General features: G+C 40.2%; 2 protein-coding genes across 6 annotated transcripts in view; both read left to right on the top strand.

The window, feature by feature from the left end:
• The window catches only part of pld1a (phospholipase D1a), a 34,522-nt gene extending 24,264 nt beyond the window's left edge, over nucleotides 1–10,258 (top strand). The window contains exons 13-26 of the mRNA XM_038728624.1: nucleotides 388–498; nucleotides 591–776; nucleotides 2,045–2,258; nucleotides 2,398–2,526; nucleotides 2,862–2,980; nucleotides 3,405–3,518; nucleotides 4,721–4,831; nucleotides 5,132–5,220; nucleotides 5,410–5,523; nucleotides 5,682–5,731; nucleotides 5,885–6,019; nucleotides 7,386–7,539; nucleotides 7,655–7,772; nucleotides 7,953–10,258. Coding sequence (XP_038584552.1) covers nucleotides 388–498; nucleotides 591–776; nucleotides 2,045–2,258; nucleotides 2,398–2,526; nucleotides 2,862–2,980; nucleotides 3,405–3,518; nucleotides 4,721–4,831; nucleotides 5,132–5,220; nucleotides 5,410–5,523; nucleotides 5,682–5,731; nucleotides 5,885–6,019; nucleotides 7,386–7,539; nucleotides 7,655–7,772; nucleotides 7,953–8,177 — 1,869 coding nt within the window. The 3' untranslated portion in view covers nucleotides 8,178–10,258. The remainder of the gene's footprint in view (nucleotides 1–387; nucleotides 499–590; nucleotides 777–2,044; nucleotides 2,259–2,397; nucleotides 2,527–2,861; nucleotides 2,981–3,404; nucleotides 3,519–4,720; nucleotides 4,832–5,131; nucleotides 5,221–5,409; nucleotides 5,524–5,681; nucleotides 5,732–5,884; nucleotides 6,020–7,385; nucleotides 7,540–7,654; nucleotides 7,773–7,952) is intronic.
• Nucleotides 10,259–12,969: 2,711 nt separating this feature from the next.
• The window catches only part of tnika (TRAF2 and NCK interacting kinase a), a 66,777-nt gene continuing 52,750 nt past the window's right edge, over nucleotides 12,970–26,996 (top strand). For 3 of the 5 annotated variants that reach the window (XM_038728854.1, XM_038728853.1, XM_038728859.1), the window contains exons 1-2: nucleotides 12,975–13,370; nucleotides 25,608–25,673. In XM_038728854.1, the coding sequence (XP_038584782.1) occupies nucleotides 13,314–13,370; nucleotides 25,608–25,673 (123 nt within the window). In that variant the 5' untranslated portion in view covers nucleotides 12,975–13,313. Of the gene's footprint in view, nucleotides 13,371–25,607; nucleotides 25,674–26,996 lie in introns of all 5 variants that reach the window. The other 2 variants (XM_038728857.1, XM_038728855.1) reach the window with 2 other exon arrangements.

Raw genomic sequence — 26,996 nt, 5'->3', positions numbered from 1 at the left:
TGTGCTTCATGATCCAGATTGTAGAGCAGGATAAATGTACTTTACCTTAGTACATCTGCCAATTTATTTGCAGAAGGTAATATTTTTTAATTTAAAAATATTTAAAATGTTTGCACATGAAAAAACATATTAACTATTACATAAAGATATGATGTGTACACAAAGACATTCACATACAGAAATATATGTGAAATAAAAACGTGTGCAGGACAGATAGAAAGCTCAACGCATATATAGAAAAATGAACAGGTTTACATGTAATAAAATATTTTCCTCTTCAGAAATTATTATTATTTTATTGAAACCAAAGACATATGTGAACAGTCAAATAGGTTAAATGGCTTGAAACGTGTTCCCAATATTGTTTTCCTTTCTGGCTCTCTACAGCAACAGGGAGTTCGCATCTTTGTGATGTTGTATAAGGAGGTGGAACTCGCCCTGGGCATCAACTCGGGCTACAGCAAGAGGACCCTCCTGCACCTGCACCCCAACATCAAGGTAACTGATGCATCTGGGTGGTGAAAGAGAATGCAGTATGTAACGGATCTATGTGGAACCTTGTGTGTCCATTTCATATGTTTGTCGCTCAGGTGATGCGTCATCCAGACCACGTCTCCTCCTCTGTCTATCTGTGGGCGCATCACGAGAAGATTGTTGTCATTGACCAATCCGTAGCCTTCGTTGGGGGGATCGACCTAGCATATGGTCGTTGGGACGACAGAGAGCACCGGCTGACAGATGTCGGCAGTGTGACGCGCTCTGTGGCCCTGGAGCAGGTCAGACGCACAAACACACGCAACTAATTTCAGTGTCTTTTCCACAGTTTAGAGTTATTGGCAATGAATGTGGTTCTAACCTGCAAACAAATAGTTCAAACATGAGGAGTGGGAGAGGAGAGGAAATGGAGAAAAATATGACATTCAAACTAACCCAGTGCCACAGCTACTGAATAGGCCTTTTCATTTTAATGACACACAAGCAGTACAAACACACACATTCTCATACTACACAAATATGCTGTATTATTGACCTTATACTCAATACATTTATTTACTTAGTAGGCTAATAAGTAGGATTCTTCCCTGTTAGCAAGGCCTAAGGATGTGATAATGGTTGCTTGTTGGTTCTTCAGTCAGTCAGTGATCCCTTTGATTTTATGTCCTACCAATTCTCAATCCGACATCTAAACAACTCCTGAACAGTCTGCCATTAAACATTTAGTTTCAAAGGTCCCTCTGAGGATGCTTTTTCTGATCACCTGACCATTCCTCTATAGTCACTGTCAAATGTAAATTGGAAATTTGGTCCATGACATGTCAACAACACATATTCACTTCCCATGAACATTTATTCTTCTGTTTTAGTGAAGACATGAGGTTTCCTCTGGTGACTATGGAGGCTAAAGTTCCACCTGTACTGCAATAGTTTTATTAATAATTAATTTTATATTGAACTGTTTCTAAGCACATTATACACAGTTGATAAAGCACATAACTATTTGTCATTTTTTGTGCTCAAGACGTTTAAATATAATATGTTCCCATTAAAAAAACTGTGAATAGTTCCCTTTCCTCAAGCACTAAACTTTTTTATTAGCTGTTTGATAGTAGTCCAAGATTGCAATGAAATATGTCATGCTCCCAAGAGGATAAGCACTGTTGCCTTTAGCTGGTAGGCCTTTAGGATTTGTTAGAAATTTGATAGAATTGTTCCTATAAATCAAAACTCAAACTGATTCTCACATGGATGGAATTACAAAACATACACACCCTCACAGAAAACCTTACTGACCTTCCCCATGCCATATATGAATGAATGTAAACTAAACATTGGAAACATCTGTCAGTATCACACAATAGAATTCAACAGCACCACAATCTATGGCTTCCAAAATCACCATAAAGTTGAAACATCATTTAACAAAACCAAAACTGAACATGAAGCTGGGATTCATGGTAAGATGTTGTATTAGACTGCATTAGTTTTAGGTAGGTGTTGCCAATAAAGTAGCAGTGTTCATCCCCTGCTGTTTTCATGTTCCCAGGCAGCGTCCAACAACACTACGTCCAGTAAGGGCGTGTCCTCTGTTGATGCCTTCTCCAAAAGCAATGGACAAGGGACGCCGCCGAGTGATACGGTGGACATGCCCAAGCTGAAGGGGATTGGACGCAATAGGAAGTCTCGCTTCACTCTGGTCAGACACCTGCATAAGCACACTCTGCAGCATGCAGACAGTGTCAGCAGTGTCGACAGTGCAGGTGTTTTTATATGAGAAGAAAAAGAGAGTGAGAGTGAGAATATTGGAATATGAATGGGTGAATGAAAGCTGTATACATGTACTGTAAATGCAATCCATTTACCATAATATTGTCATTCTGCACGTGTGTGTGTGTGAAGGGAGTGGTTCAGTGCAAAGCCTGAAGACTGGTGTTGGAGAATTACAGGGCAATACAAGATTCTGGCATGGAAAAGACTACTGCAACTTTGTCTATAAGGACTGGATCCAGTTGGAGAAACCTTTCGATGGTCTGCTACACACACACACACACACACACACACACACACTTTTAGTTTCTCTCTATAGCTAGGTCAAAATTCTTTTTAGTATACAAAGCCCTACTTCATATTAATCTAAGTGTCATGATTTTTCCTCTTATACCAGTTTGATGGAAACTAATCATCAGTCATCTGGAAAACTAATGGAACCGAGTAACATAAAACATTTGCTGTGCTCCTTCTTCCTGTCTTCTCTCCCTCTGTCTGTCTCATTGTTTTTTTATTTTGTCTTTCTTTATCCTCTCTCCATCTCTTGCTGTCACACTTTTTTCCTGTCTTCACTGGATTGCTTCCGCTCTGTGCAGACTTCATCGATAGGTACACAACTCCCAGAATGCCTTGGCATGACATCGCCTCAGTAGTTCATGGCAGAGCTGCCCGGGATGTCGCCAGACACTTTATTCAGCGCTGGAACTTCACTAAGGTACTGTACACACACACTCACAGCGTACATAAACAAGCACACAGAGAGATGGAGTGCAGGCTTAAAACTTAAAACTTAACTGGTTTAACCAATGAGCTGAAGCTTCTTTGATGGCATCTAACCACCTTTTTAGACTGATAGCCTATCACTTTGATTACTGGATTTTTGAATGAATTTCTGAAAAAAAATCATAGTTTAATCAAAGTGGTAGCTAACTAATGTAAAATTTGCAGGACCCTAACCTGGCGAAATCTTTGGAAATGTCTGGCTGGAACAGTGGAAAAAACACCTTAATCCTCACACTCAAACTTTCCATGGAATCAGTTTTTCCCTCCCTTTCTGTGGTTTTTACTCTTTGCCATTCCTCCTCTGACTCAATATTTACCCTCTTTCTGCCCAAATTCTCAATTTGTGTCCACTACAGATCATGAAGCCCAAGTATCGCTCTCTGTCTTATCCATTCCTGCTGCCCAAGTCTCACTCCACTGCCAATGAGCTCAGATACCAAGTCCCTGACTGTGTCAATGCCAAAGTGCAGGTAAGAAAACAGAATAAACCAATAAACCATTTCTACCCAACCACATTCATAAAACAATACATAATGTGGAAAGTGTTGTTTTTTCTTTCTTTTGTAATTATACAGAATGAGAAAGTGCGGCAATAACAAACCATTCACCAAACCTAAAAAGAACCACTGGTAGAAAATTACAGACATGCACATACAGTACAAACTCCCACTTTCTCACACTGTTTTCCACATCTGCAAGCACTGCTGGAAAAAGATAAAAGAAAACAAGCATCCAAAAACTCTCCATGGGCCAAAACGTTATATAACTACTAAGGTTTGCACTTGCGATTGACACTCAAGGGTTTTTAGCCGAAAGGAACTGACCTTTGAGTGAAACGCTTGACTAAAATAAGAAGTGCATGAAGATCCCATCACAACTCCGTCATGTTTTGTTATAAGTGTTCTTTTGTTTTCTCTGTGTTGTTTAATATGTCTTTGTGCATTTCATTCAAACACTAAGTACATTTGTATCTACTTTAACTGCCGCTAATAATACAGAGCCTTAGCAGTGAAGTGATGCAATGATGGCTTGTATATTTATTATTTTTTATGATATAGGTACATTTATCCATGTGATAAAGTTGCTTAAAGACGCATTTAAACCATACTGATAATTCCGATGATACACAAGCAACCATACTGAGCTCCGTTGGAACTGTTGTCAACTCCTTTCTTCTACGTTTAGCTCTTGTTTATGTATACTGTATTGGACAAGACTAGCAACACACACATTCATATCAGAATTACAATCAGAATCAGAAAGAGTTTTATTGCCAAGTAGTTAGCAGTTTTACACGTATGAGGAATTTGCTTTGGAGATAAGGTGCTACACATAGACACACATGGTATGGAATTATATATATATTATATAAATATAATTATATATATTTATATATAAATATATAAATTGACAAAATATTAAATATAGAAGAATAATGATTAACACTTAACAACAAATATGTGCTGTACATACCGGGTATGTGCAATGATGTGAAATGAAATAATATTTACATGTGCAAAGATATACAGTATTTGAGAGGGAAGGGGGGAGTGTCAGTGAGGGACCCGGGCCTTGTTAATAATTAATATGGCTACAACTGTCATGAAATAGCTGAAAAATGCAGCCCTTTTTAGAATTACTGCTATAATAATCCTGTGTCTGTGTTTACAAGGTGTTGCGGTCAGCAGCAGATTGGTCGGCAGGCATAAAGTACCACGAGGAGTCCATCCATAAAGCCTACATAGAGGTCATCGCTAAGAGCAAACACTACATCTACATAGAGGTAAACCAGCAGTGAGGCCAGGATATGAAAATGAAAGAGAAATACGGTAATGTGAAATTGTAATGAGAGTTGAGCTGAATTCTTTAGAGGTTTGTTTATAAAGTCAGTAATGAAATGGCTCCACTGAACTTCGCTTTGAAGATTAGTAGTATTGTCAATGTACTTGGTGACTGTTTCATTGTGGGACTAAATGATTCTCTACACTGTAACATGCAGTACCTGGAGAAACAAAGCCTAAACGCAATAACCATTTCAATTGCCTCTATTCAGGTTTATATCCTTTCTCTCCTCTCCTATCAGAACCAGTTCTTCATCAGTTGTGCCGACAACAGGACAGTCTACAACAAGATCGGAGACGCCATCATTGAAAGGATCATCAGAGCACACAAGTACTTCCCTTTATTTAACCCATTTGTTTTTTTAAGTAGTACTTGTGAGTTTAGGAAGGAAGTTGTGTCTGCCGCACTTGTATGCAAGATTAGTCTTCTCACCTCTTCTACTTCTACTTCTCCTTCTCATCTCACATCTTGTCACTTGTAGTTTGTGTCTATATATTTCTAATGTGTTTTTGCTAACAGGGAGGGTAAGAAGTATCGTGTGTATGTGGTCACCCCTCTGCTTCCTGGCTTTGAGGGAGACATCACGACAGGAGGAGGCAACGCCATCCAGGCTGTGATGCACTTCAACTACAGGTGAAACCACATGACACTTTGAAAGTCAGAGTTTAATATTGAAAGAGGAAGATAAACCACATGTGGAAGGGTAATTGAAATTCTATTCTATGATTCAAGTCTAGGATGTACTTATTGAACACAATATTCATATACTTTTTAATCTCCTGCCTCCTCAGAACCATGATCAGAGGAGAATACTCCATCATCTCCCAGCTGAAAAAGGAGAGTAAGTACAATAATTAAACTATAACATTAAATATTTGATACCTAATATTAGGGTAAGAGTTGGAAAAGTGCTCCCAGGTATTCATGAGGTAATATCCTAATTTTTGTGCCTCTCCTCTCCTCTCCTCTCCTCTCTTCTCCTCTCCTCTCCCAGTGGACGACCACTGGATGAACTACATCTCCTTCGCTGGTCTGCGGACTCACACTGAGCTGGAGGGACGTCTGGTCACAGAGCTCATCTACGTCCACAGCAAGATGCTCATTGCTGACGACAACACTGTCATCATCGGTTAGTCTCTCATCTGCTTCTGTCACCTTCTGTCTCTTTTTTTTTTTTCTCGTGTTGTTTTTACCAACTACTATTTGAGGCAACTAGCCTCTCTGCCTTTACACCATCAAAATGTGATAAATCTAAAAATCTGGCTTTAGTTCTGTATCTGCCACCATGTGTGCAGCTAAAAATTGTGCATTAATATGTGGTGACTGCTGCAACATAGCTCTGCTGTGCCCTCTGCTGGCTCATAAGGTGCTCTCTCACAGTACTACAGTGCAACAACAATCAACAATTACTGTAACTTTTCTCTCTAAATTTGTATTCATTTGTATTTATTCAGACAATTTTGCAGTTTTTTCAATTGCTATGATGCAATGGTCAAACTGAAGCCACTTCTTCAAAACTCTTCACGGAGTCTGCATTACCAATATGCATCTTGGCCAAACAGTTAATCTCACCTCCAATAGTCACTCAGACCACCAAAACACTTCATACAAGTCTCAAGATAAACTCAACCAAAACACTGCCAATAATTCTCACTCAGAAAGCATACATCGTCATAACACACTGACCTAAAAAACACGAACAACAGGAAGTAAATTGATGAAGATATCTGTTGTACTGTGAATAAGAATCTGTGGCCCAATAGACAGGAAGGTCAACCTGAGCGGTGTTTCCTTGTTTCCATTTCTTATTTTGTAATTGTTTCTGTAAGACACAATGACCACAACCTGTAATTAATGTACCAACCCCCTGAACTAATTCTGCTAAAATACAAGCACATTTCCTGCTTTACACTCAGCTTGCAGTTTTACAGTAAAACGACATTCAAAACACTACAGACATTTCTCTATGCACATAAACGTAAACGTAAGATTTTCTATATACTGTATATCTGTTCAGCTACTGCAAAAATGCAGGATATTTACAATCATTTTGTTTTGAATGTGTTTTTTAACAGTTTTGGACACAGTGTGTTTGCATTTGAAAAATGTGCTGAAAATATATAGTGTTTTCCAGGTGGTGAAGTAGTAATGAGAAAAGAGTTCATGGATTTTGAAGAAAGCCATGAAAAATGATTCACAGTTTGGTCCACCTACACTTCTGTTTCGCTGACTGTGTGAAGAGTTTTGACAATGTGCAGGTTAGCAATTGAAAAAAACTGTAATAAGATTAGTCAAATAAAGGCACATGGTTTGTTGTTTATGACTATGCTTAGTTTAGTCTCCCCATTAGTATAGATCTGTTAAATGTGCTTATGCTATTTTGAAAACCATGGAATGATTGTTACTCATTACATGATTAAGAGGAGATGACAACAGCAAATGAGATGAATGCAGAGATTTAGTTTCCATCCTTTTATTTTGTGTGTTTGTTTTAGGTTCTGCTAACATCAACGACAGAAGCATGCTGGGTAAACGCGACAGCGAGGTGGCAGTGATTGTTGAGGACTCCGAAAAAGTTGCTGCAGTGATGGATGGACAGGAGTATGAAGCTGGACCCTACGCACTTCAGCTTCGCCTTGAATGCTTCAGGTGTGTGTGTGTGTGTGTGTGTGTGTGTGTGTGGGGGGGGGGGTCTTGTTTTAAATAATTCACTTTAATTTAAATATACTGTGTATATCTTCTCTTTCTCCCTCTTTCTGACCAGGACTATTCTTGGAGGCCACACTGACACCAGTATTGACCTGTCTGACCCCATCAGTGATCGCTTCTATAAGGAGGTCTGGATGACCACAGCTGCCCGCAACGCCACTATTTATGAGAAGGTATGGGTGGTCATGATGGTTTAGGGGGAATGTTTGTATGTGCAAGATAGTGTTAATACATTTTGATCGGTACTAACCAACACATAATTCATAAAAAGAAAAAAGTTATTTAAATAAATAAAATAAATATAAAAAACTAGGGCAGTATGTTAACGTTACATATGTGTGTTTTTGCTGCAGGTATTTCGTTGCCTTCCTTCGTCTCTGGTGAGGAACATGTCAGAGCTGGAGCAGTATCAGTCCAAACCAGGTTTGGCCCAGAAAGAGCTGGCCCGTGCTCAGGAGGAGTTGCGCAAAATCCGAGGCTTCCTGGTCCAGTTTCCTCTCGACTTCTTGTCTGAGCAGAACCTCATGCCCTCTGTTGGAACGAAGGAATCCATGGTCCCAACGGAGATCTGGACATAAAGGATGTGCCACCACTGCCAGCCACTTCCACATCTGAATTGAACTGTTTCTTGAGCATCTTGAGTGAAGTATCTGGATTGTGGTTGTCATCAAATGTGTAATATTGGATTTGCAAGAGATCACCTTTCATCCAGAGATGAGAGGCAGTTTCATGAGTGTCCTCTGGACTGATATGACTGATGGGCATTGACAAATCTCTCAAATCTGTTCCTGCTGAAAAAACACTAAACAGAAGTTACAGCTTTTTGAGGCAAGTTTGGATATGTATGAAGATCAAAAAGACTTGATGACCTCTATGTAGGCACTTGAGGACAACAATTATGACTGCATTGTGACCGCATTCAAGCTGTGGAGGTGGAAAACAGGCACATAAACTTTGGGTCTTGGGAACTAAACTTGGCTCTGACCTTCAGATTATTGGAAAATCTCAAAAGACAGTGAGGATTTCTAAAGGGACCAGGGCGCAGCGGTAGTAAAATTGTTGACAATGACGCTAACAAATATTCTGCTCCTAACAAAATACACAGAGATGGTAATGCATGTGTTTACTGAGTTTGTGATGTATACTTGTAAGGTGCATTAGTGTTATGTATGCTGTTTATGAGCTCACAAAAGAGTCGTTTAGCTGCTTTAGACGAGTTTCAAAGGTAGTTATCTCAGCTGCATCTTGAGGATCTTTACTGTTAAAAAAACAAACAAAATCCAAAACATGTGATTGCTCTACTGTGCAGTGAATGCACAGATAATTTTACTGATTCAGCAGTGGTGCATGATTTACTAACTGTGCTCAAATCTTGTTAACACGATTGCTATAATGCATGTACCAAACCCCTCAGAGACATTGTATGTCCTGTCAAACGTGCTTTGTGATAGATAATTGTCAGACATGAGGACTGAACTTTCCTGCTGAAATCAAAATGAACTGTGTTGGGCGGACCCAGGTACAAAAGCTGATTCAACTCAGTTATATCATACTGTGTTCAGAAGGGTGAGTAGAACGTTATTATGGCTGTGTAAGTAGTGTAAAACGATTGTGCCAGCAGCCAACGTCAAAGGGTGAATGAGACAATCGGCACACAAATTCAAAGAAGTAATTTCCTCTTTGCTCAACAGATGGTGCTAGCCTCTAAAATATCGGGTTTGTGTAGAGTTATTCAGCAGTCCAAGATAGGCCTTTCAGTTCTCCCACTATTTCTCTGTGCTATGGTGATAATGTTCTATTGAGTGCAGAAATAGTCTTTGAAACAGTGTAAACAATGAAATAAATACTATATTTTCCATATAGCATGCAACTGATACCAGAGGCAATACCGTTTGAAATCACTTGTTACGTTTCGTGTTTCCTGGCAGTTATGTTTTGAGTTTCCTGGCAGTTCCATCTGTTTTCTTGGTGGAGCTTTTTTCTCCGAGTAGAAATAATTCCACTCTCAATACACTTTATTTTTTGTAATGTAAAACATGGGACCAGACTATTGATGAATGTTGAAGTGATAATGTTTGGAAACATTACAATCTTTGTGTCTACAAAGACAATATATTCAAACAGTTTTGCGTTTAAATTCTTTGATTAATTTTGACAAGATTGTCTGTATCGTTTACCCGCTGTATTTGTCATTGCATTATTTATGGAATATGACTCATTTAACATTTTTGAAACATTTAATTTTTGAAATGTATGAATGGTTGTGGATTTGGCACTAAACCCTGGTTTCTTTATCGTATCCATATACTGTATATCTGAACCCCTTTGCCTCAAATTGGACTTGCTTTTACTCTGTTTATGTACAAAATCATCTTTGTATGGTTGAAAGTATTTCTAATTTCTATCTGTTTATTTAACAAAATTTAAGTCATAATTTTAATGGCTAACAAATAAATTATTATTATTTTTTTTTATCCCATGGAAATAATGTCAGGAGTATATTGGTGTCAATGTGTGAATGAAGCTACTCATACAGCAAGGCTGTACCAGTTTGAGGCTGTCAGGTATCAACCATTTTATCAATTTGATATTTTGCATTCATGACAACTCATATCTACATCACTCTCTTAAAGATAAATAAATACAACCCCAACATAAACCTTTCTGTCCAAACAAAGAAATTGTTTATAGTCTGATCAGATGGCAGTGAACAAATCTTATGATCATCAAAATCAAGATTTATTTTCTGTTTTATGTATCTAAATCCATCTTATTGTTAATAAATTAAGATAAAAAGATATTAGAGATAAAGATATTACTTCCTGCTCCCATCTTTGATTAGTTTGAAAAACATAAAAAAAATCAATCATAAATTTAGAACAAAAAGGAAGAAAGAGGAAAATAATTGGTGTTGTCAAAGTTTGGCTTCCATTTATTTTCAGGAAAACATATATTTATCCTTGAGACTTGAGTGTATTTGTTTTGCACACAACGGGCAATTTCAAACAAGTATGAAGCCGTTGATTCCCACGAAATCCACTGTCAGTGGCAATTAACATAGGTTGCTGCAGTTGATTTTCACTTTGCCCCATTGTTGTGAATCACAAGACTGATGTACGTTATTTATGTGGAACGCGGCAGTTATACAGTTAATGCTCAGGGGATCTCTTAGTGGAAATTAATTGGAACATAAAAAAGGCTTACATAAATGAGAACTGGAAATTCAAGAATGACTTCAATGGAACATTACTCACACCTGCGCAACCCTATTGGATTAAACCACAAGCATAAAAACAACAGTGGACTTGATTCATTAGAACTCTCTTGTAGATGTGGGATATGAGGAAATATGTAAGAGAAAACACCTTTAGGTGTTCAATAGGTGTCTTAGTTGGCAGTTGACATGTATTTGGCAAACTGTTTTACAAGGTGCAGCACCAGACACACTATTTCCCACAGGAACTGAAGACTTTGAATATCCATAAATTATGGGAATAATTGTAAATGGATTCTTAATGTATGTGCGTCTTATGTGTTATAGACATGTATTCCTATGCAACAGGTAAATCCACTCAGTTAACAACTATGGTCTCTCACTGCTCGCATTTAGGCAACTTTAGTGGCTCCTAAAGTGGGATTAAGAGTCCAGAAACCCTCAAAAGCTTCTTCTTTATGGAGGACCGAGCATAACACAGTCAGAAATAAATACAGAAATAAATAAATGCTCAATAAATAAATAAGCATCCAATTAAATACACAAAAAAATAAAGTAAATAAATAAATCTTGGTAGTAATTAAATTATACAAGGAGACATAAATGTATATATTTTAATTAGTGTCTTTACTTATTCACCTTTGTTATAATTACCTTATTTATTTATTCTCTGTTATAATCTTCAACTTTATTTATTATTATTATTATTTATTATTTATATTATTGTCTGTTTTATTCTTCCTTTGTATTTTTTTTTACCTTATTTACTGTATTTTCTCCCATGGTATTTATTTCTGCCTGTCCTTTTTACATTTCTGTATGCATTTCTGCCTCATTATGCAAATGTGGAGGGGCTGTGTCTCAAGGGGTCAACTTCTGCCCATTGGCCTGCAGACATCAACAAGCTGCTCTTCACACAGTCAGATGGCTTCCTTCAGTGCGCTGAGGTGTTTAGCAACTCTGTTTGTACCGCAGTTCTGTGTCCATGCATGCTGAAAGCACTGTCTGTCGGAGCGTCTACGTTTAAAAGAGAAGGAAGACATGGCTGGTAGTATTGTCTTCAGAGTTGCTAAACACCTCAGCGCACTGAAGGAAGCCATCTGACTGTGTGAAGAGCAGCTTGTTGATGTCTGCAGGCCAATGGGCAGAAGTTGACCCCTTGAGACACAGCCCCTCCACATTTGCATAATGAGGCAGAAATGCATACAGAAATGTAAAAAGGACAGGCAGAAATAAATACCATGGGTGAAAATAAATAAGGTAAAAAAATACAAAGGAAGAATAAAACAGACAAAAATATTAAAATACACATAAAGAAATACATTTAAAAAATAAGTAATTAATAAATAAAGTTGAAGACTATAACGGAGAATAAATAAATAAGGTAATTATTACAAAGGTGAATAAGTAAAGAAACTAATTAATATATATACATTTATGTCTCCTTATATAATTTAATTACTACCTAGATTTATTTATTTACTTTATTTTTTGTGTATTTAATTGGATGCTTATTTATTTATTGAGCATTTATTTATTTCTGACTGTGTCAGGATCGGTCCTCCATACTTCTTATCATTGGAAAAGAAAGAATATTTCAACCATTGCTTCCACTCGTATCAAGTGTCAGTTCTTTGATCATAATGAGAATAGGAATCTTATCTTTTACAGAATATTATTTAATCAGGTGGGGAGCAGTTAAAGGGTCACACCTTTAATTTTACATGTGAAGTTCAGTTTACCATTCATAGGGAATTCTCTTCAGCCTGTGAAACCAGCTGTAAAATGTCATGTGTGGCCCTGATTTAAAAGAACTGAGAGTTTCAGCAGACCTGCAGTTTTCTGGGAGTTTGTTATATGGAGCATAAAAACTGAACGCTGCTTCTCCATGTTTAGTTTTGACTCTGGAGACAGAAAGCAGGCCTGTCCCAGATGATCTGAATAAATAAAATAAAAAATAAACGTCCTTATGTATTTTAATAAAATAACATACAGGGTGATATATAAACATCATTAAATAAAACACTGCTGATCTATAGTAGGTATGTTATGAGGGTTGTTGAAAATAAGAAAGTTAGGGAGTCCCTACTGCTTCACCAAACCCCGCCCAGTAACAGGCGTGGTTTGCTGAGGCAGTAGGAATTGCGCTCCACCTCTCTTCCTCTGTATATTCACTGGCTGTCACAGCAGCGGCTCCAGGACGAGCAGTAATCCACTCCCCACGGAGCTTCACCTTTCTCTGTACGGTCTCCATCCCGTATTCATGGACCTGGAGGTGCAGATGCACTCTGCGCTCTTGCTTCCCATCTCCTCCGAGTTTGCGCTTTAGGTGCGCTCCCGGCTCGAGGCACGTCCCGCTGCTGGGCATAAGGAGACAGCTATTATTTTGTCGATCGCTGAGAGAATCACTGTGCAGGACAGAGGGGGACAGCAGAGAGCACAGTCGTGATAGCAAAGGCTGTTTCAGGATACCTGAGAGCGGCTTTTTGTGCCCTCCATCATGGCGAGCGACTCTCCAGCTCGGAGTCTGGACGAAATCGACCTGTCCGCGTTGAGGGTAAGACGTTGTGGCATTTTTCAAATAGCTTCATCTGAGAGAAACTGGTGTGTGTGTATGTGTGTGTGTGTGTGTGTCGTGTACACGCGCACACGCGCGTGCGTTTCTCCTTCTCTTGTACCTGACAGCGCTCCCTGAATAGCAACCGGCAGGAGAGCAGAAGAGACTTCCAGAGGCGGATGTGTGGTAGACGGGTCGCCGGCCCGCCACAATGTGTCAAATTATAGATAATTTTATCTAAATCCATGGCGTTAACTATAAACAGCTGCCCCGCGCGTCTGAAGTCTTATTTTCATCCAAGTTAAAAACAGGAAGGTTGATGGTGTGTGTGATGCTGAGTTGAGGTTGTAGCTTGGATTCTGCTGACCTGGATATTTGGGGGGGATCAGCCTTGATTCAGACAGCAGTGGAATTTAACCACACTGCTGATTCTCTTGGCCTGTGTATTTATAGAGTGGGACAGAAACTGCTCCTTCCCTTGGGGTTCTAATAGTTATTTCGACAACATTCTCCACCGTTAATGGTAAACTGTTTCTCCTCTGCCTGTTTTTGAAGTTATTTACTATGTGTGTGTGTGCGTGAGAGAGAGAGAGAGAGAGAGAGAGAGAGAGAGAGAAAGAAAGGGAGAGAGTGTGCCAACCTACCTGTGGTCAGTGTAGCCCACTCTTCATCAAAGCTGAAGCTGTGCATGCTGCAATAGCCAGTTCTTTTGTTCATCCAGTGTGTGCTGCAAAACACAACACACTCACACACACAGACAGACCCACACACAAACAGCGTCCTGTGGTTGTGTGCATGGATACCCATGTTTTTCGCCTGGCTGGGCATGGTGTGTGTTATTCTGAGTGTGTGCGTGCGTGTGTGTGTGTGTGTGTGTGTGTGTGTGTGTATTCTAATGGGAGTCTGCCAGGCTGATAGTCAGCTGTAAGGGATGCTGCACATGAAAAAAGCTCTTTAGCTAAAGACCTGTTTGCTACTCTAAGAAAGGAAACCACATCACACACAGTAATGCAGTTGTTGTCTGCATGCCTGTATTTACCTGTTTCCTTGTCTGCTTGATTGTGCCCATATGTCAGATTTTATACCCTTTATAATGTCTATGTTTGCATGTCTCTTTCTGTCTATTCATGTCTGTTTGCTTATCTCCGCTTCAGTCACAGCTCCTCCACCGGGTTGCTGTTCAGTTTTATCGCCTGCTTTTACTGCATTTTGTTTGTCTGATTGACTGAATGCACCTCCCTGTCCATCTCCCAGCCGCTCTGTCTTATAGCATTATCCCTCGGTGCCCACCTCCCTGCCCTGCCTGCATGAAGAGGAATGTTCACAGCGGAGCTGAATAAAGTGTCAACAGCAAATGCTGCTTTTGAGGTTCACACCTAGAGCATAGCGTGTTTTCACCAGTGGGGGAGGGCACAATTAGAGGTAGAATGGAAAGGAACACAAGAAAGAAGAAGGGTAGGAGAGGGAGAATGAGACAGATAGAGGAGAGATGAAGATGAATGAGGAAGAGGAGGGAAGTGTCTGTGCATTGGGAGTCAGCCTGTGCATGTCCTGTTTTTTCAGAAGAGTGATGTCAAGCGCATGTCTCTCACTATGACTAAGAGGCAGCGACAAGGACACATTTGCTTTTAAAATGTGTGGTCATCTATTTGTAGGTAGGTAGGTTTTAGAGGTAGGTAAGTTATAGAGTGAAATTGTGTTTTGTAACTCCCTTCTGCTACACAGCAGATAATATACATTAATACAGAATCAATTATAAAAAAAATGGTAAACAGTGCTGAGGATGAACTAGAGTTTAAGAGTCTGATAGCTTTGGGGAAAAAGCTGCTCTGCAGTGTGGTGGTGTGACAGCAGAAACTTCTATATCTCTTCCCAGAAGGCAGCAGGGTGAACAGGCTGTGGCTGGGATGGGTACTGTCCTTTAGTATCCTTTGGGCTCTGCGTACACACCTCACCTCACATATGTCACTGATGCTCAGGAGATGGGTACCAATGATCTTTTGAGCAGTTTTAGTCACCCGATGCAGAGCCCTCTGGTCCTTTTGCTCCTCTGTAAAAGCTGACATGAACTTGGCATGGGAATTTCTTCACCAGCGTGGAGATGTGAGATGACCATGTCAGGTTTTCTGTGATGCTGATTCCCAGGAACCTGAAACTATTCACCTGCTCCACCTCAGCACCACTAATGTAGACAGGAGTGTGTGTCTTTGTCTCCTTCTTCCTAAAATCCACAATCAGCTCCTTAGTTTTGCTGATGTTGAGCAGTAGGTTGTTCTCTGAGCACCACTCTACAAGATTATCAATTTCCTCCCGGTATGAAGTCTCATCATTGTTTGAAATCCGGCTGATGATGGTGGTGTCATCCGCAAACTTCACAACAGAGTTCACTCCATGTTGGGGGATGCAGTCATGGGTGTACAGTGTGAACAGGAGGGGGCTAAGCACACAGCCCTGGGGGGCTCCGGTGTTGAGCACTAGAGCGAGAGAATATCTTATACACTTCAGCTAGGATAGTGAGTATTTCTCAAATATGACATATCAAAGAACCTTATGGTTAGTTAGAACATGATATGATTAGACGAATGAGACTTTCATTAAGTCTTTAACTTCTTAAACCCCTCAGAGCTGCTGACGGGTCACTTGTTTCAAACTTTTGCCGTGTAGCCAAGTTTTGTGTAACCCCATAACTTTATTCCCACAGATATTTCCATTTGATGAAATTGAGCAGCCATAAAAACATGTATCAATATTGTGTTTGAATATTTCCCTCAGAGAAAACGAGTCAAGAGTTGGAACAACCCCAAACCCAATAGAACAGATGTTTTTTTTCCCGACCAAGCTAGTGTGTACAAGCACAGTGTAATAATGTAGCTTTTCTAAGTGGTATCATGAAGAAGTATGTAAAATTCTAGGGAAAAGTGAGAACGTGTTTACCACAGAAGTCTTGAGAAAAGTGTTACACCCTCAACAGTCAGGACCTATCTACAGCATCACACTGCTTCATCATCTCTTCAATACCGTTCCTTTTCTGTTACCATCTTACTTCTTGTATTTTGACTTATCATGATACCTCCAACCCCCACCTCTAATGCACTGCACCCTCCACACACACTATCTCAGACGAGTGTACAGTCAACCACTAGACTGGCTAGACAGGAAGTAGGTCAGCTGGCTCTGGTGGTGGTGATAGGGGGATTGTGTTTTTTTGTGTATAAGGGGGTTTCAGGGGTGAGATCTTGCTCTTGCACTCAGCTGCTCTTAGGCACACTGACTATGGTGCAGACACACTGACTATCACACACACACTCACTCACTCACTCACTCACTCACTCACTCACTCACTCACATACACATACACATATATAGAACAGGCAGACAGAACTGAGTGGGAAGGAGAATGGAGAGAGAAGTGGCTTTTCACATGTTTTCTGTCTTTGAACTTTTCCCTTTTTCTCTCTGTCTTTCTCTTTCACTCTCTATTCTTATACCTCGTCGGGTCTCTGCGTCATATGCTTGCAACATCAACCCCCGACAACACCTGTATAAATGCCGCATGTTTCACTCGACTGGGAAAGGCCACAGTTAAAGGCTTGCAGAGAGATGTCACCGCTGTTTCCCGTCTAGGCGTGACTCACAATGATACTAAAAGACCAGAAGAGGTTGAAATGCTGTGGTTTTTAAGCAGACAGTGGTTTTTATGTACAGCGATACACACACGTGCCAGACAGGCAGGTCAGAGGCGTCAGAAGCACGGGTTCATCCAGTCAGCTGACAGGAGCAACAGATGGTGAAGCAGCAGGAAGTATAGCCACAACACCACACACACACACACACACACACACACACACACACACACACACACACACACACACACACACACACACTGCCAATAGACAAATGTGCTGTGAAGGGAGTCAGGTGTGAAATCTGAGATGAAAGAGAGAGCAGGTGAGGATGAAGGGACAGTAACACGGTCAGAGAAAGACAGAGAGAAAGACGCAGACAGAGAGAGCCGGAGTGACAGAGTCAGGGAGAGACAGGACGTGTGAAGATGAATGGAGCTTAGAGGGACAATGAGAGACAGAGAGAGCAGAGGGAGAAGAAGAAAGCGACAGAGGCTGTGCTTGGGCTAAAAGGTGGAGATGTGACCAGTGACTAAAGTAGTCCAAAGCAAAGACCCCTCTCCAGATCTCCTCCCTCCCTCTCCATCCCCGTCGCCCAGTAAGGCCACATTCCTCGGCCCCTCATCATGGACGCCATAGTAACGGGGCCACAGCAGTGCCCAAGGCTTACACAGAGCTTATTCATGAATAGTCTATATACTGTATGGCAGTCTGTTGCTGAGAAATGCCCCTCTCCCTCACACCCTCCCTCCCACCCTCTTTTCCACTCTGCCTGCCTGCTTCTAGTTGACCTATTTCCCCCCCCCCCCCCCCCCATCACTGATAGAGCCGCATTAAGCCTTTAATTCTTTGTTACATGTAAACAAGCACTAAAATGTATAAATTGGCTCTGTATACATACAAATCTGAAGTTCCTTATTTGAGTCTGCCAAATAAATGTCCTGACTTTTTCTGTACTTTTAAAACAGCTGATTTAAGAAAGTCCTGGAAAGTTTAATTGTCGTAAAACATTCAGGTTGAGGACAGGTTTTCTTGAGGAAACTGTCCTGTGATGTTATTTATGTTTCCAGCAAAAATACTAGTGTAAGTGTCTCCGACCATGCAAAGAAAATTAATTTAAAGGAAAAAAGACACAACAGTGTGCAAGCGTGCAAAGCATAAACAACGTAGCAATCACCAAATATGATGCTAAAGCATAAGAAATAACCAGAAACTTCTAGATTATAAATTTTAATTATAATACATTATGTTTCAGCATTCTATAAAAGGCATTTAAGGATACATTAAAACATGAGTATGCACAAACACACTGTCTAACTCACACTCTCTTCCCCTTTCTTTTCTTTCATACTATGACTTGCAAAGTATACACACACTTGATCTTGAGGGAATCATGTTCATGTAAACAAGTCCATAGTAGGAGCTGAACCATGTGAGCCTCTAACTCACATGGTGCAGGGCAGGAAGGCAAGAAAGATGGATTGAAATGACAGAGGGAGAGAGCGGCAGGCAGAAATTGAGAAGAAAAGATGAATGATTAGGGGGATGGAGGGACGCATGGAGAGATGACAGGAAAAGGTGTGAGATGACAAATAGGCAGAGACGGATGGAAGGCGAGAGGTGAGGAGCGGATGGGTTCATTAGCATCGCAGAACAAATTCTGTGGTGCGTATCATCTTCGGCGGGCTGTAAATCTGTGATTAAGAGTTGACTCCTGTTAATGTACTGTACATGTCTGGGTGAGATGTAGTGGGAATTAGGCTACCACAGCATCTCCTTGAGAAAGCAAGCAGTGGGGAGCCATGTTGTTAAGTGTAAGTGGTATTATAAGAGGCAGACCCAGCATGACATCTATTATCCTCTTAGGGTCTCTAATTCAATCCACCTTACTTTTCTGTAATTTACTTTCTATAGACGGTAACTGCACTCACCTGGCTGCTGTCTAGTGCATATACTTCAGATACATAGAATAGTAGCCAGGGTGAGTTTTCAAAGATTATTAGTTTTCCAATTACCTTTTCCCCCATTTTTGTTCTAATGCCTCAAGTCTCACATAGTTGTGCGTCTTACTCTCCAAAAATATGCAGCATTAATAGATTTTATGTGGCTAGCCAGGGCAACAGAACAAGCTTTAAACACAGGTGACATACTATCAGCGTATACAGTTGATATAGAGAACCTGTTAGCAAACAGTTGCCTATTTACATATCCACCAGACACAGAGCAGCATCAGCATTCATTTAGAGTGTTGTTTTTAAACACCTGAGGTCCAACATTCACTCTGCTTTTAGCTTTGCTTTGCTGTCTACTGATATCTGAGGGAAATGTCTGGCTTTTAGCTGCTCAGTGCTCGACTTTGTGTTCATTAGCTAGTTGCTAACTTTGTCCGTTTACTGTTTGATGATGGGGAAGCAGCATATCAGAGAATTTTTACTTAGAACGGCTTCCTGCTGGAAACTAGGTTGATGAGAGTGCAGTGACAACAATTTAAAACAGTGAAGTTGTGGGGCTGTAAAAACAATGAGCTGAAACACACTAAGATGCTGTTGAGCTGAGGGGAACTGCAGAGTTGGGTCATAATTCTCTCTTTGTTTGTCACTATGATCAACCCCTTTCACATTGCCCGTCACAAAGCATGTAGTAATTTGCATGTAGTAATTTGAGCCATTTGTTCATTTAACAGTTGTTTTGGTAGTCAATTAAACATTGAAGTCATTTATTGCCATTAATACCAACATTTGCTGGTTTAATCTTCTCAAATTTGAGGAGTTGTTGCTTTTCTCTGCTTTATAAAGCTATAAATTTTTAAATATTTGGTCTAACCAATTAATTGAAGAGTACAAAACTAAATGAACTGATTATGAAAATAATTATCAACTGTAACCATACTGTATGAAGATGGATAGGTTAAAGTATGTAAGTTTTGTCTGTAATGAGTGCAGTTTATTTTGAGATTGTTGTTTGTCTTTAATTTTTACCTCTGTGTGAATACAACCTCACAGATTAGATTCGCAAATGTTTTTATGTTTTAGTGCAAATGTTTTTTACATTAGAAGTGTGTTCACACAAATACTTTCTCTATCCATCTTAGATGTTTTTTCCTCCTAACCAACACATTACATAAGTGTGTATTTTTGTTTGGCTGTATGACTGATGTAGATCATAGACATGTCATGTCAAGGCCTCTGTGGCTCATAAATGTAATTTTTCTGGTACGTTACAGCCTGCTCTCAAGTATCCTACAACTTTCTCTTCACGTTCGGTCACATTTGTGATGTTTTCATAATCAGATTTGACATGGCTGACAAGAGGGGCTGATGACAGACACACACACACACACACACACACACACACACACACACACACACACACACACACACACACACACACACACACACACACACATATCAATATGTGTTCTTGGTATGAAATTTAAGTACTCACACAGAATCAGAATAGTTATCAACTCAAATAAATTCAAGACACTTTGGTCTTTTATTAGGTTATGAGGAGCATATGTGTTTCAACAGAGCATTTTATGAAATAAAACTGCTTTTCTCTAACTCAAAGCTTAAAGCTGGGGTAAGTGATTCAGAAATATATCCAATTCCAGGACAAATACAATGATATGAATGATACAATGGCACAGCAAGTAAATTGTGGGTTAGCAAACTGTCACTATAGTTGCAGCTGCGAAGCTAACATGCAGAGAGGACAAGAAAGTATAAGAGGCAGCACAACAGCTCTTAACACCGGATATATGTTCAGCGCACATACAGAACAGCTAGCAGACCCTGAGGAGATATGAACTGAATTTGACAAAAATAAGTGTTGGATTAGAATCTCTTATCCCACCTTTAATCAAGTCAAATTGACCCTGAACATTATAGTTTAGGTTAGAACTAGAGCTTTTGGTTAGGTAAGAGTTAAGGTGAGGAATGTAGCGCAGAGGATTAAGGTTATGTTGAGGAATGAAATAATAAATGCAGTCAGTTAAAGTCCTCACACATGTTGTACAGTAGCTTTCACAAGAACTCCAGCCCTGCACTCTAAAACCCATTATTTCTAATGGTTTATGATGTCTATGGACCAACATCCCCTGTTCAAAGAAATAACTGGATCCAGTGCTACATCTATCTCAGTGGCCTTGTGCCCAAAATTAATCCTACTTGATTCTACTTTTGCACAAAGGCATTCCATGTGAAGAGGAAATAGAATAGAGTAGAATAGAATACCACTTTATTGTCCAGCCAAGGCTAGAAAATTGTCTTTGGTCTCACCAGACCTATAAAAACATCACTATACAAACATGAACATATATAAACATACCAATATCGTATCACATGGGTGCCGTACATCTCTCCGCCCATCACATCAAATCATTGCAGTTTATCCTATACACACCGTGTACAATAAACTTTCTGTACTGAAAAGTACCAATTAGTGCAATTTATCCATTAAATTGATTGCACAAGGTATAAAAGATCGTTTATAGATATGGAAAAGGAATAAGCAAAATAAATGGGAGGCAAAATGATTTGGACCAAAAGTGATTTTTTTTTTATATGTGGGTGTACGAAGATGTCAGTCGAAAAGCTCTGTTGTAGTGCTTTTACCAGGTGTGTATAAAAAATTAAGATGGAGATTGTGTTGCAATAATGGTAGCAAGATGCCATTGCTTTTCCTCTGACTAGAAGATAAGCAGAGTGGGGTCATGCCAACTGTGGCCTATCGTAAAGACACTTTTGATAAACACATCATTACTGTTGTGTGAAAGCTAAACTTTTCTGTAGAAATGTTCTCACAGAAATTGAAGGAAGTCACGCTCGCTTGTCAGTTTGGAAAATTCTCAGATGTCTGGTCTGCTATGAGATAATATAAAAACGCTGGAATAAGTAAGAAAAGCTGCACTGTCATCAGGGTTTAAGTAAACTTCTTCTCAAAAAATGACATTTTGGAGAAAGCATGTGTGTCTTTACATCATATCTCAAATGGTTGAACCTTATTTTTTTTTACTTCTCTCAGCACTTTTGTGTACAAGTTATATTTAATGTGGTACTGTTACTCAGCAGCTTCTCGCAGTCACACACACTCACACACACACATACACACACACACACACCGTGAGTCACTGGCCACCAGTGAAGTCATGTGGCAGTCATGTGACTCTGGCAAACACTCAAAAGGAACACAAAGTGAGAAATAGGTATGGGGGCAAAATTGCTCCAGTCATTGGAACTCTAAAACACTGGCACACAGACGTGCACTGCACTGACAAAGCCTGGTGCACGCTGAGAGCTCATTCGGCAAGTGGCCTATAAAATATGAATGACATCGTGCTATATTTTTTTATCAGCAAGCCTAAGGACATGTATGAAATGGAGCAGCAAAAACGCTCTTGTTTCTCTAGCCATAGCACTCGTTCTGTATATTGTGCATGGAGTAGATCCTCAATATGCGTGCCACCATCATGTGTCTTCCTGCGCTTGTGGTTCCTATATGCATGTACAGTGTGTGTGTGTGTGTGTGTGTGTGTGTGTGTGTGTGTGTGTGTGTAGTTTTTTGTTATTTGAATGTTTCTGTTGTGTAAAAACAAAAGGAGAAAGAGAGTGCATCCTTAGATGTGTCTTGGGAGTTGCTGTCAGAACTTTGAATGCAGCTTTGAGAGTTAATTCACACAGCTGCCAAACACAAACACACACTTGAGGAGAGAAAAGGAAGTGAGGGGGAGGAAAAATCTACCTGCATAAGCTGAAGGCCCGTTGGCAAAGGCAAACAGTCACAGAGCCTGCAGAATGTTGCTGTCTGCACTGTTGAAAGAGGCTTGCAGTCTTTTTCTCTCTCACACACACACACGCACACACGCATGCACACACACACACACATGCGCGTTTAGCTAGACACACACTCTTCATTTTGTGCCCACTCATACTCGTTAGAACATTTGAACACTAGCTCTTGTGTAGGAGTGTGCTTTTGGCACAGTATGTGTGTGTGTGTGTGTGTGTGTGTGTGTGCGGTTGTTAGAGTGTGAGAGAGAGCGAGACAGCGTGAGGATGTACTTGAGACGGACTGCGAGAGAGTGAGTTTGTCTGCTTTTGTGTATCTGTTTGTATGTGAGGGACAGTGCATGTGTGTGTCTCTGCTGCACACAACAGAGAAAGAAAAAAAAAACAGGAAAAGGAAGGAGAGAGCAAAAGCGCAAGGCCCTGTCTTCAGAAACCGCTGACAGGTTGACAGGTCTGCTGAGACCCGCAGAAACAAACAAATAGAGACAGAGCGAGGGAGACAGAAAAGGAAAAGAGAGAAAGAGAGAGAGAAATTGGGGAAAGAGAGGGAGGCAAGCTGAGACAGAACAGAAGAAAGAGAGAAAGTAACACTTTCCAAAGAACTATGCAAAGAAACTATAGTATATGCACGGAGACACCTTGAGCATGCACACAATTTAATACTGAAGCTCCCAAAACATACTTGTAAAGTAAAGGATGTAAAGTTTTCTATCTTCATTTGGCCATAATCCTGCATCATTTCCTTCTCTATGTACTGTGGCTGCACACATTGATCTGGGTGTTATGCCAGCAAAGTTAGTTGAAAGTTCCACTGAAAATTCACAGGCATGAAAGAGTAGTGCAGAAAGTGAGAAAGCAACAAAGAGACCGATTTTTAAAAAAAAAAAAGAAGAAGAGGACAGACCATGAAGGAAAGACGCAAGAGAGAGAAGTGACAAGGTTAGAGAAGAGAGACAGGGATGGAAATGGAGTGCATGTGTGGCATTTCACAATGGAAATAAAGAGGTGCTTTATTGAGAGGGGAATTGTCAGTGAAAAGTGGGTATTGTGTAATATCGTCTGTTCTCCAGCTTTGCATGAGTCCCAGTGCAGATCTACACAATACTGCAGTTTATTCTGGTGAATCAGCCATGAAATAAGTCTCTTGCTTTGCCCCCTGTAGAAGAACATCTTCTTTGGCTTGTCCCTAGATGATATTGTTGAAAAAAAGGGATGAAAAATGACAGAAATTACTTTGGATATTGGTATATTTTTAGCTGACCTAGTAGAATTGGCTGCAAGTTCAAGGTAATCCACATAACAAGCAGTGTATAGTGAGAACTGCAAGAGTTAGAGCTACATCACACTACACTACTCTACAAAACATCAGACTTGATGGCATTATTAGATATCAGTGTCAGTATTAGTGTAGGAGTGCTGATAATACACATTAATAGACACTGTGAATATTGAATTCTTGAGTAAATGAGAACCCAACACTAGCTGTGACATCTCCACAGGCAGCTGTGGCAAAAGAATGAGGTACAAAGTTGAACACAGTTAAGACTGACACAAAATGTATGATGGTATGTACAACATTTACAAAACTTTTTAATAGCAAGAAGGCTGCACAAGGAGAGAAGAGACATAACAGAAGCTGATAAAAGGGCTTCAGTGTTTCTGAGTGTCAGTTGGAATGAGAAGCGTTGGAAAGAGGGACCTGTCATGGACTGGAGAGAAAGAGAGAGAGAGAGAGAGAGAGAGAATGTGTAGATAAAGGGGTGAGAGAGACATAGATGGACTTTGGCTGGTTGGAGAACAGAGGGTTGAGCAGAGAGAGTGTGAAAGAGAGAAAGGAGGAAAGAGAGGGTGAATACCAGCTATTGTTGGAATGCCGTAGCAACACACAGCAGAGAGGAAGGGGGAGGTGTGTGTGTCTGTGTGTGAGTGGGGGTCAGTGGGTTTTATACTCTGTTCGAGTTGCTCCCCACTTGTCAGAGATGCGCTGAGTTCTGTGTTGGCAACCCAGCGACTGTGGGCTTAAATTATTAGCTTGTCTGGACGCAAGCCTAAAACAATACAGTGCTGCATTTCAAACCAATGTATCAACACCCAGAGAGCTCAGTGGGTTGAGCAAGACATCAGCACTGCTTTTATCATGCTTCTGTTTCTTACTCAGCTCACACCATTGTTAAAAATGCAAGTATCCACAGAGTCTACAGCTCGGTTAGCTGTGAGCCTTTACATAGACACAGTGGTGCTTTGAGCTAAATGCTAATGCTAAAATGTTAACACTTGTCCACAATGACAACGGAATGTCCAAATTATTGGACAAATGAAAAATGTGATAAGTGAAAATTGTCACCAAAATGACAACAATGACAAACAATTCATCCCAAGGGGAACATGGATGGCTGTACAAAATGTGATGATAAGTCTTCCAGTAGTTGTCGAGACGTTTCATTCAACGCCATAAATGTCACCCTCCTGGTGGTGCTAGAGGAAAATCGGGAGCTCACCAAAGTCATTAAGATTCATCTTCTCAGGACCATGAATGTCTGAACAAAATCTGACAATCCGTCTAATAGTTGTTGAGATATTTCAGTCTGAACCAAAGTGTTGGACCAAATGACCAACTTACCTACCTTCACAAACGGGGCTGAGAAAATTGACGTCTCATTTGTCACACATGATTACTGTCTTAATGGGATTCAACATAAGAATTGTTGCACTGAAACAAGCTGAAAACTATTTTAAAACATTATCTTAAGTTGAATGTATGAATTAACACTTCTATCACTCCTTTTCATCCTAATAATCCCACTGTGTTTCCTTTGTCTTTTCAGGATCCTGCTGGCATCTTTGAGCTGGTTGAGCTGGTGGGAAATGGCACCTATGGGCAGGTGTACAAGGTGAGATATGCAGACTTTGATACACATTATTCTATATTTCTGATAGCACACTCTGCTATCTTATCAGCTTTTGTTTATTCCCTCCAAATAGCCTATATGGAGTAAAGAATATAAATGTGCACTGTGACTGAAGGAAACAGAGAGGACAGGGGATAAAAGCAGCGCACAAGCTTGAGAGAAATGGAGCGAATGTAAGAGAATAAATGCAGAGCAGAAGCAGAATCTGGGGCACATTAAAGTGCTTTTAGGAGAATTTCTCTTACTCCTTTTTCTTTATTTTCCTTTCTTCTTCTCCGCTGTATATGCATATCTTTCTATACTTCAAGAGGAAGTGTTTCTCTAGGACACAGGAAGTTCTTGCTCTCCGTTGGTCTAAGGTTTTTGCTGTCAGCTGGACTTCCCGCTGTCGTTTAAACACTATCTCTCAGTCCATGTCACTGTCTGAACTTCCTCTTCCCTCCATGATGGCTCGCTGTTCTCTGGTCCTTTTCATGATTCTGCTGCTTCAACTTGCCACCTGCAGGATGTGGCACCAGCCTGTGACATTTTGTTTAATCACCTCTAAATGGAGTAAACATATGTTTGTTCCAAAATGTATGGGCACCTGAAGGCCCCTGTCAGTGCAAGCATTTATTTTGTGCGTGTGTGTGATGGAGAGGGGCTTATTGGTCCAGATGAAAGGTCAGGCAGAGGTCTGCTATGCTTCTAGAAATAATTTGTTTGTGTGTGTGTGTGTGTGTGGTGGTGGGGGGGGGGGGGGGGGGGGGGGGGGTGTGTGTGCAAAAAACTCAAAAGAAACGGAGAGCAGGAGAGTTATGTGTATCCATTTATTGCTGACTCTGCTGTCTTGGTGAAAGTCACGGCTCATTTACTGGCTGACATTCAGCCAGTCTTTTCCTATACATTACCGAGCCAGAGAATGCCTATGGCAACTGCACCGGCCTGTTGGGTCTGTAGCCCATACAGCTGATCCAGTGGGTGTCACACTGTATAAAACTCTATGGAGTCTATACTGAAGTTTATTCTATTACTGCTGTCCAAAAATGAAAATAGAAAACATTTCTACTGTTATTTTCTTGCTTACACCTATGAAGTTTTGAATGTGCGCAATAGATTTTTTGTGAGCGCCTGTTTGTGCACAACTCTTCATTCTTAAAGTGCTCTTTATAGGTGCTAAAGATTATTATTATTATTATTATTATTATTATTAAATATAATAAAAGTTTGTCCTACAAAGCTTTATTTCAAATATTGCCCTGTCAGTGCTGTAGGAGTAGATAAAGGTGTAAACTGGAAAAGATTGGATTTCTATGCACAGATAAG

This window comes from Micropterus salmoides, unplaced genomic scaffold (assembly GCF_014851395.1).
Source record: "Micropterus salmoides isolate LMB-PRFRI ecotype aquatic unplaced genomic scaffold, ASM1485139v1 Ms_hic_scaffold_19, whole genome shotgun sequence".
In the NCBI taxonomy this organism is placed as follows: Eukaryota; Metazoa; Chordata; class Actinopteri; order Centrarchiformes; family Centrarchidae; genus Micropterus; species Micropterus salmoides.
This window is presented reverse-complemented; position numbering and strand designations above follow the sequence as displayed.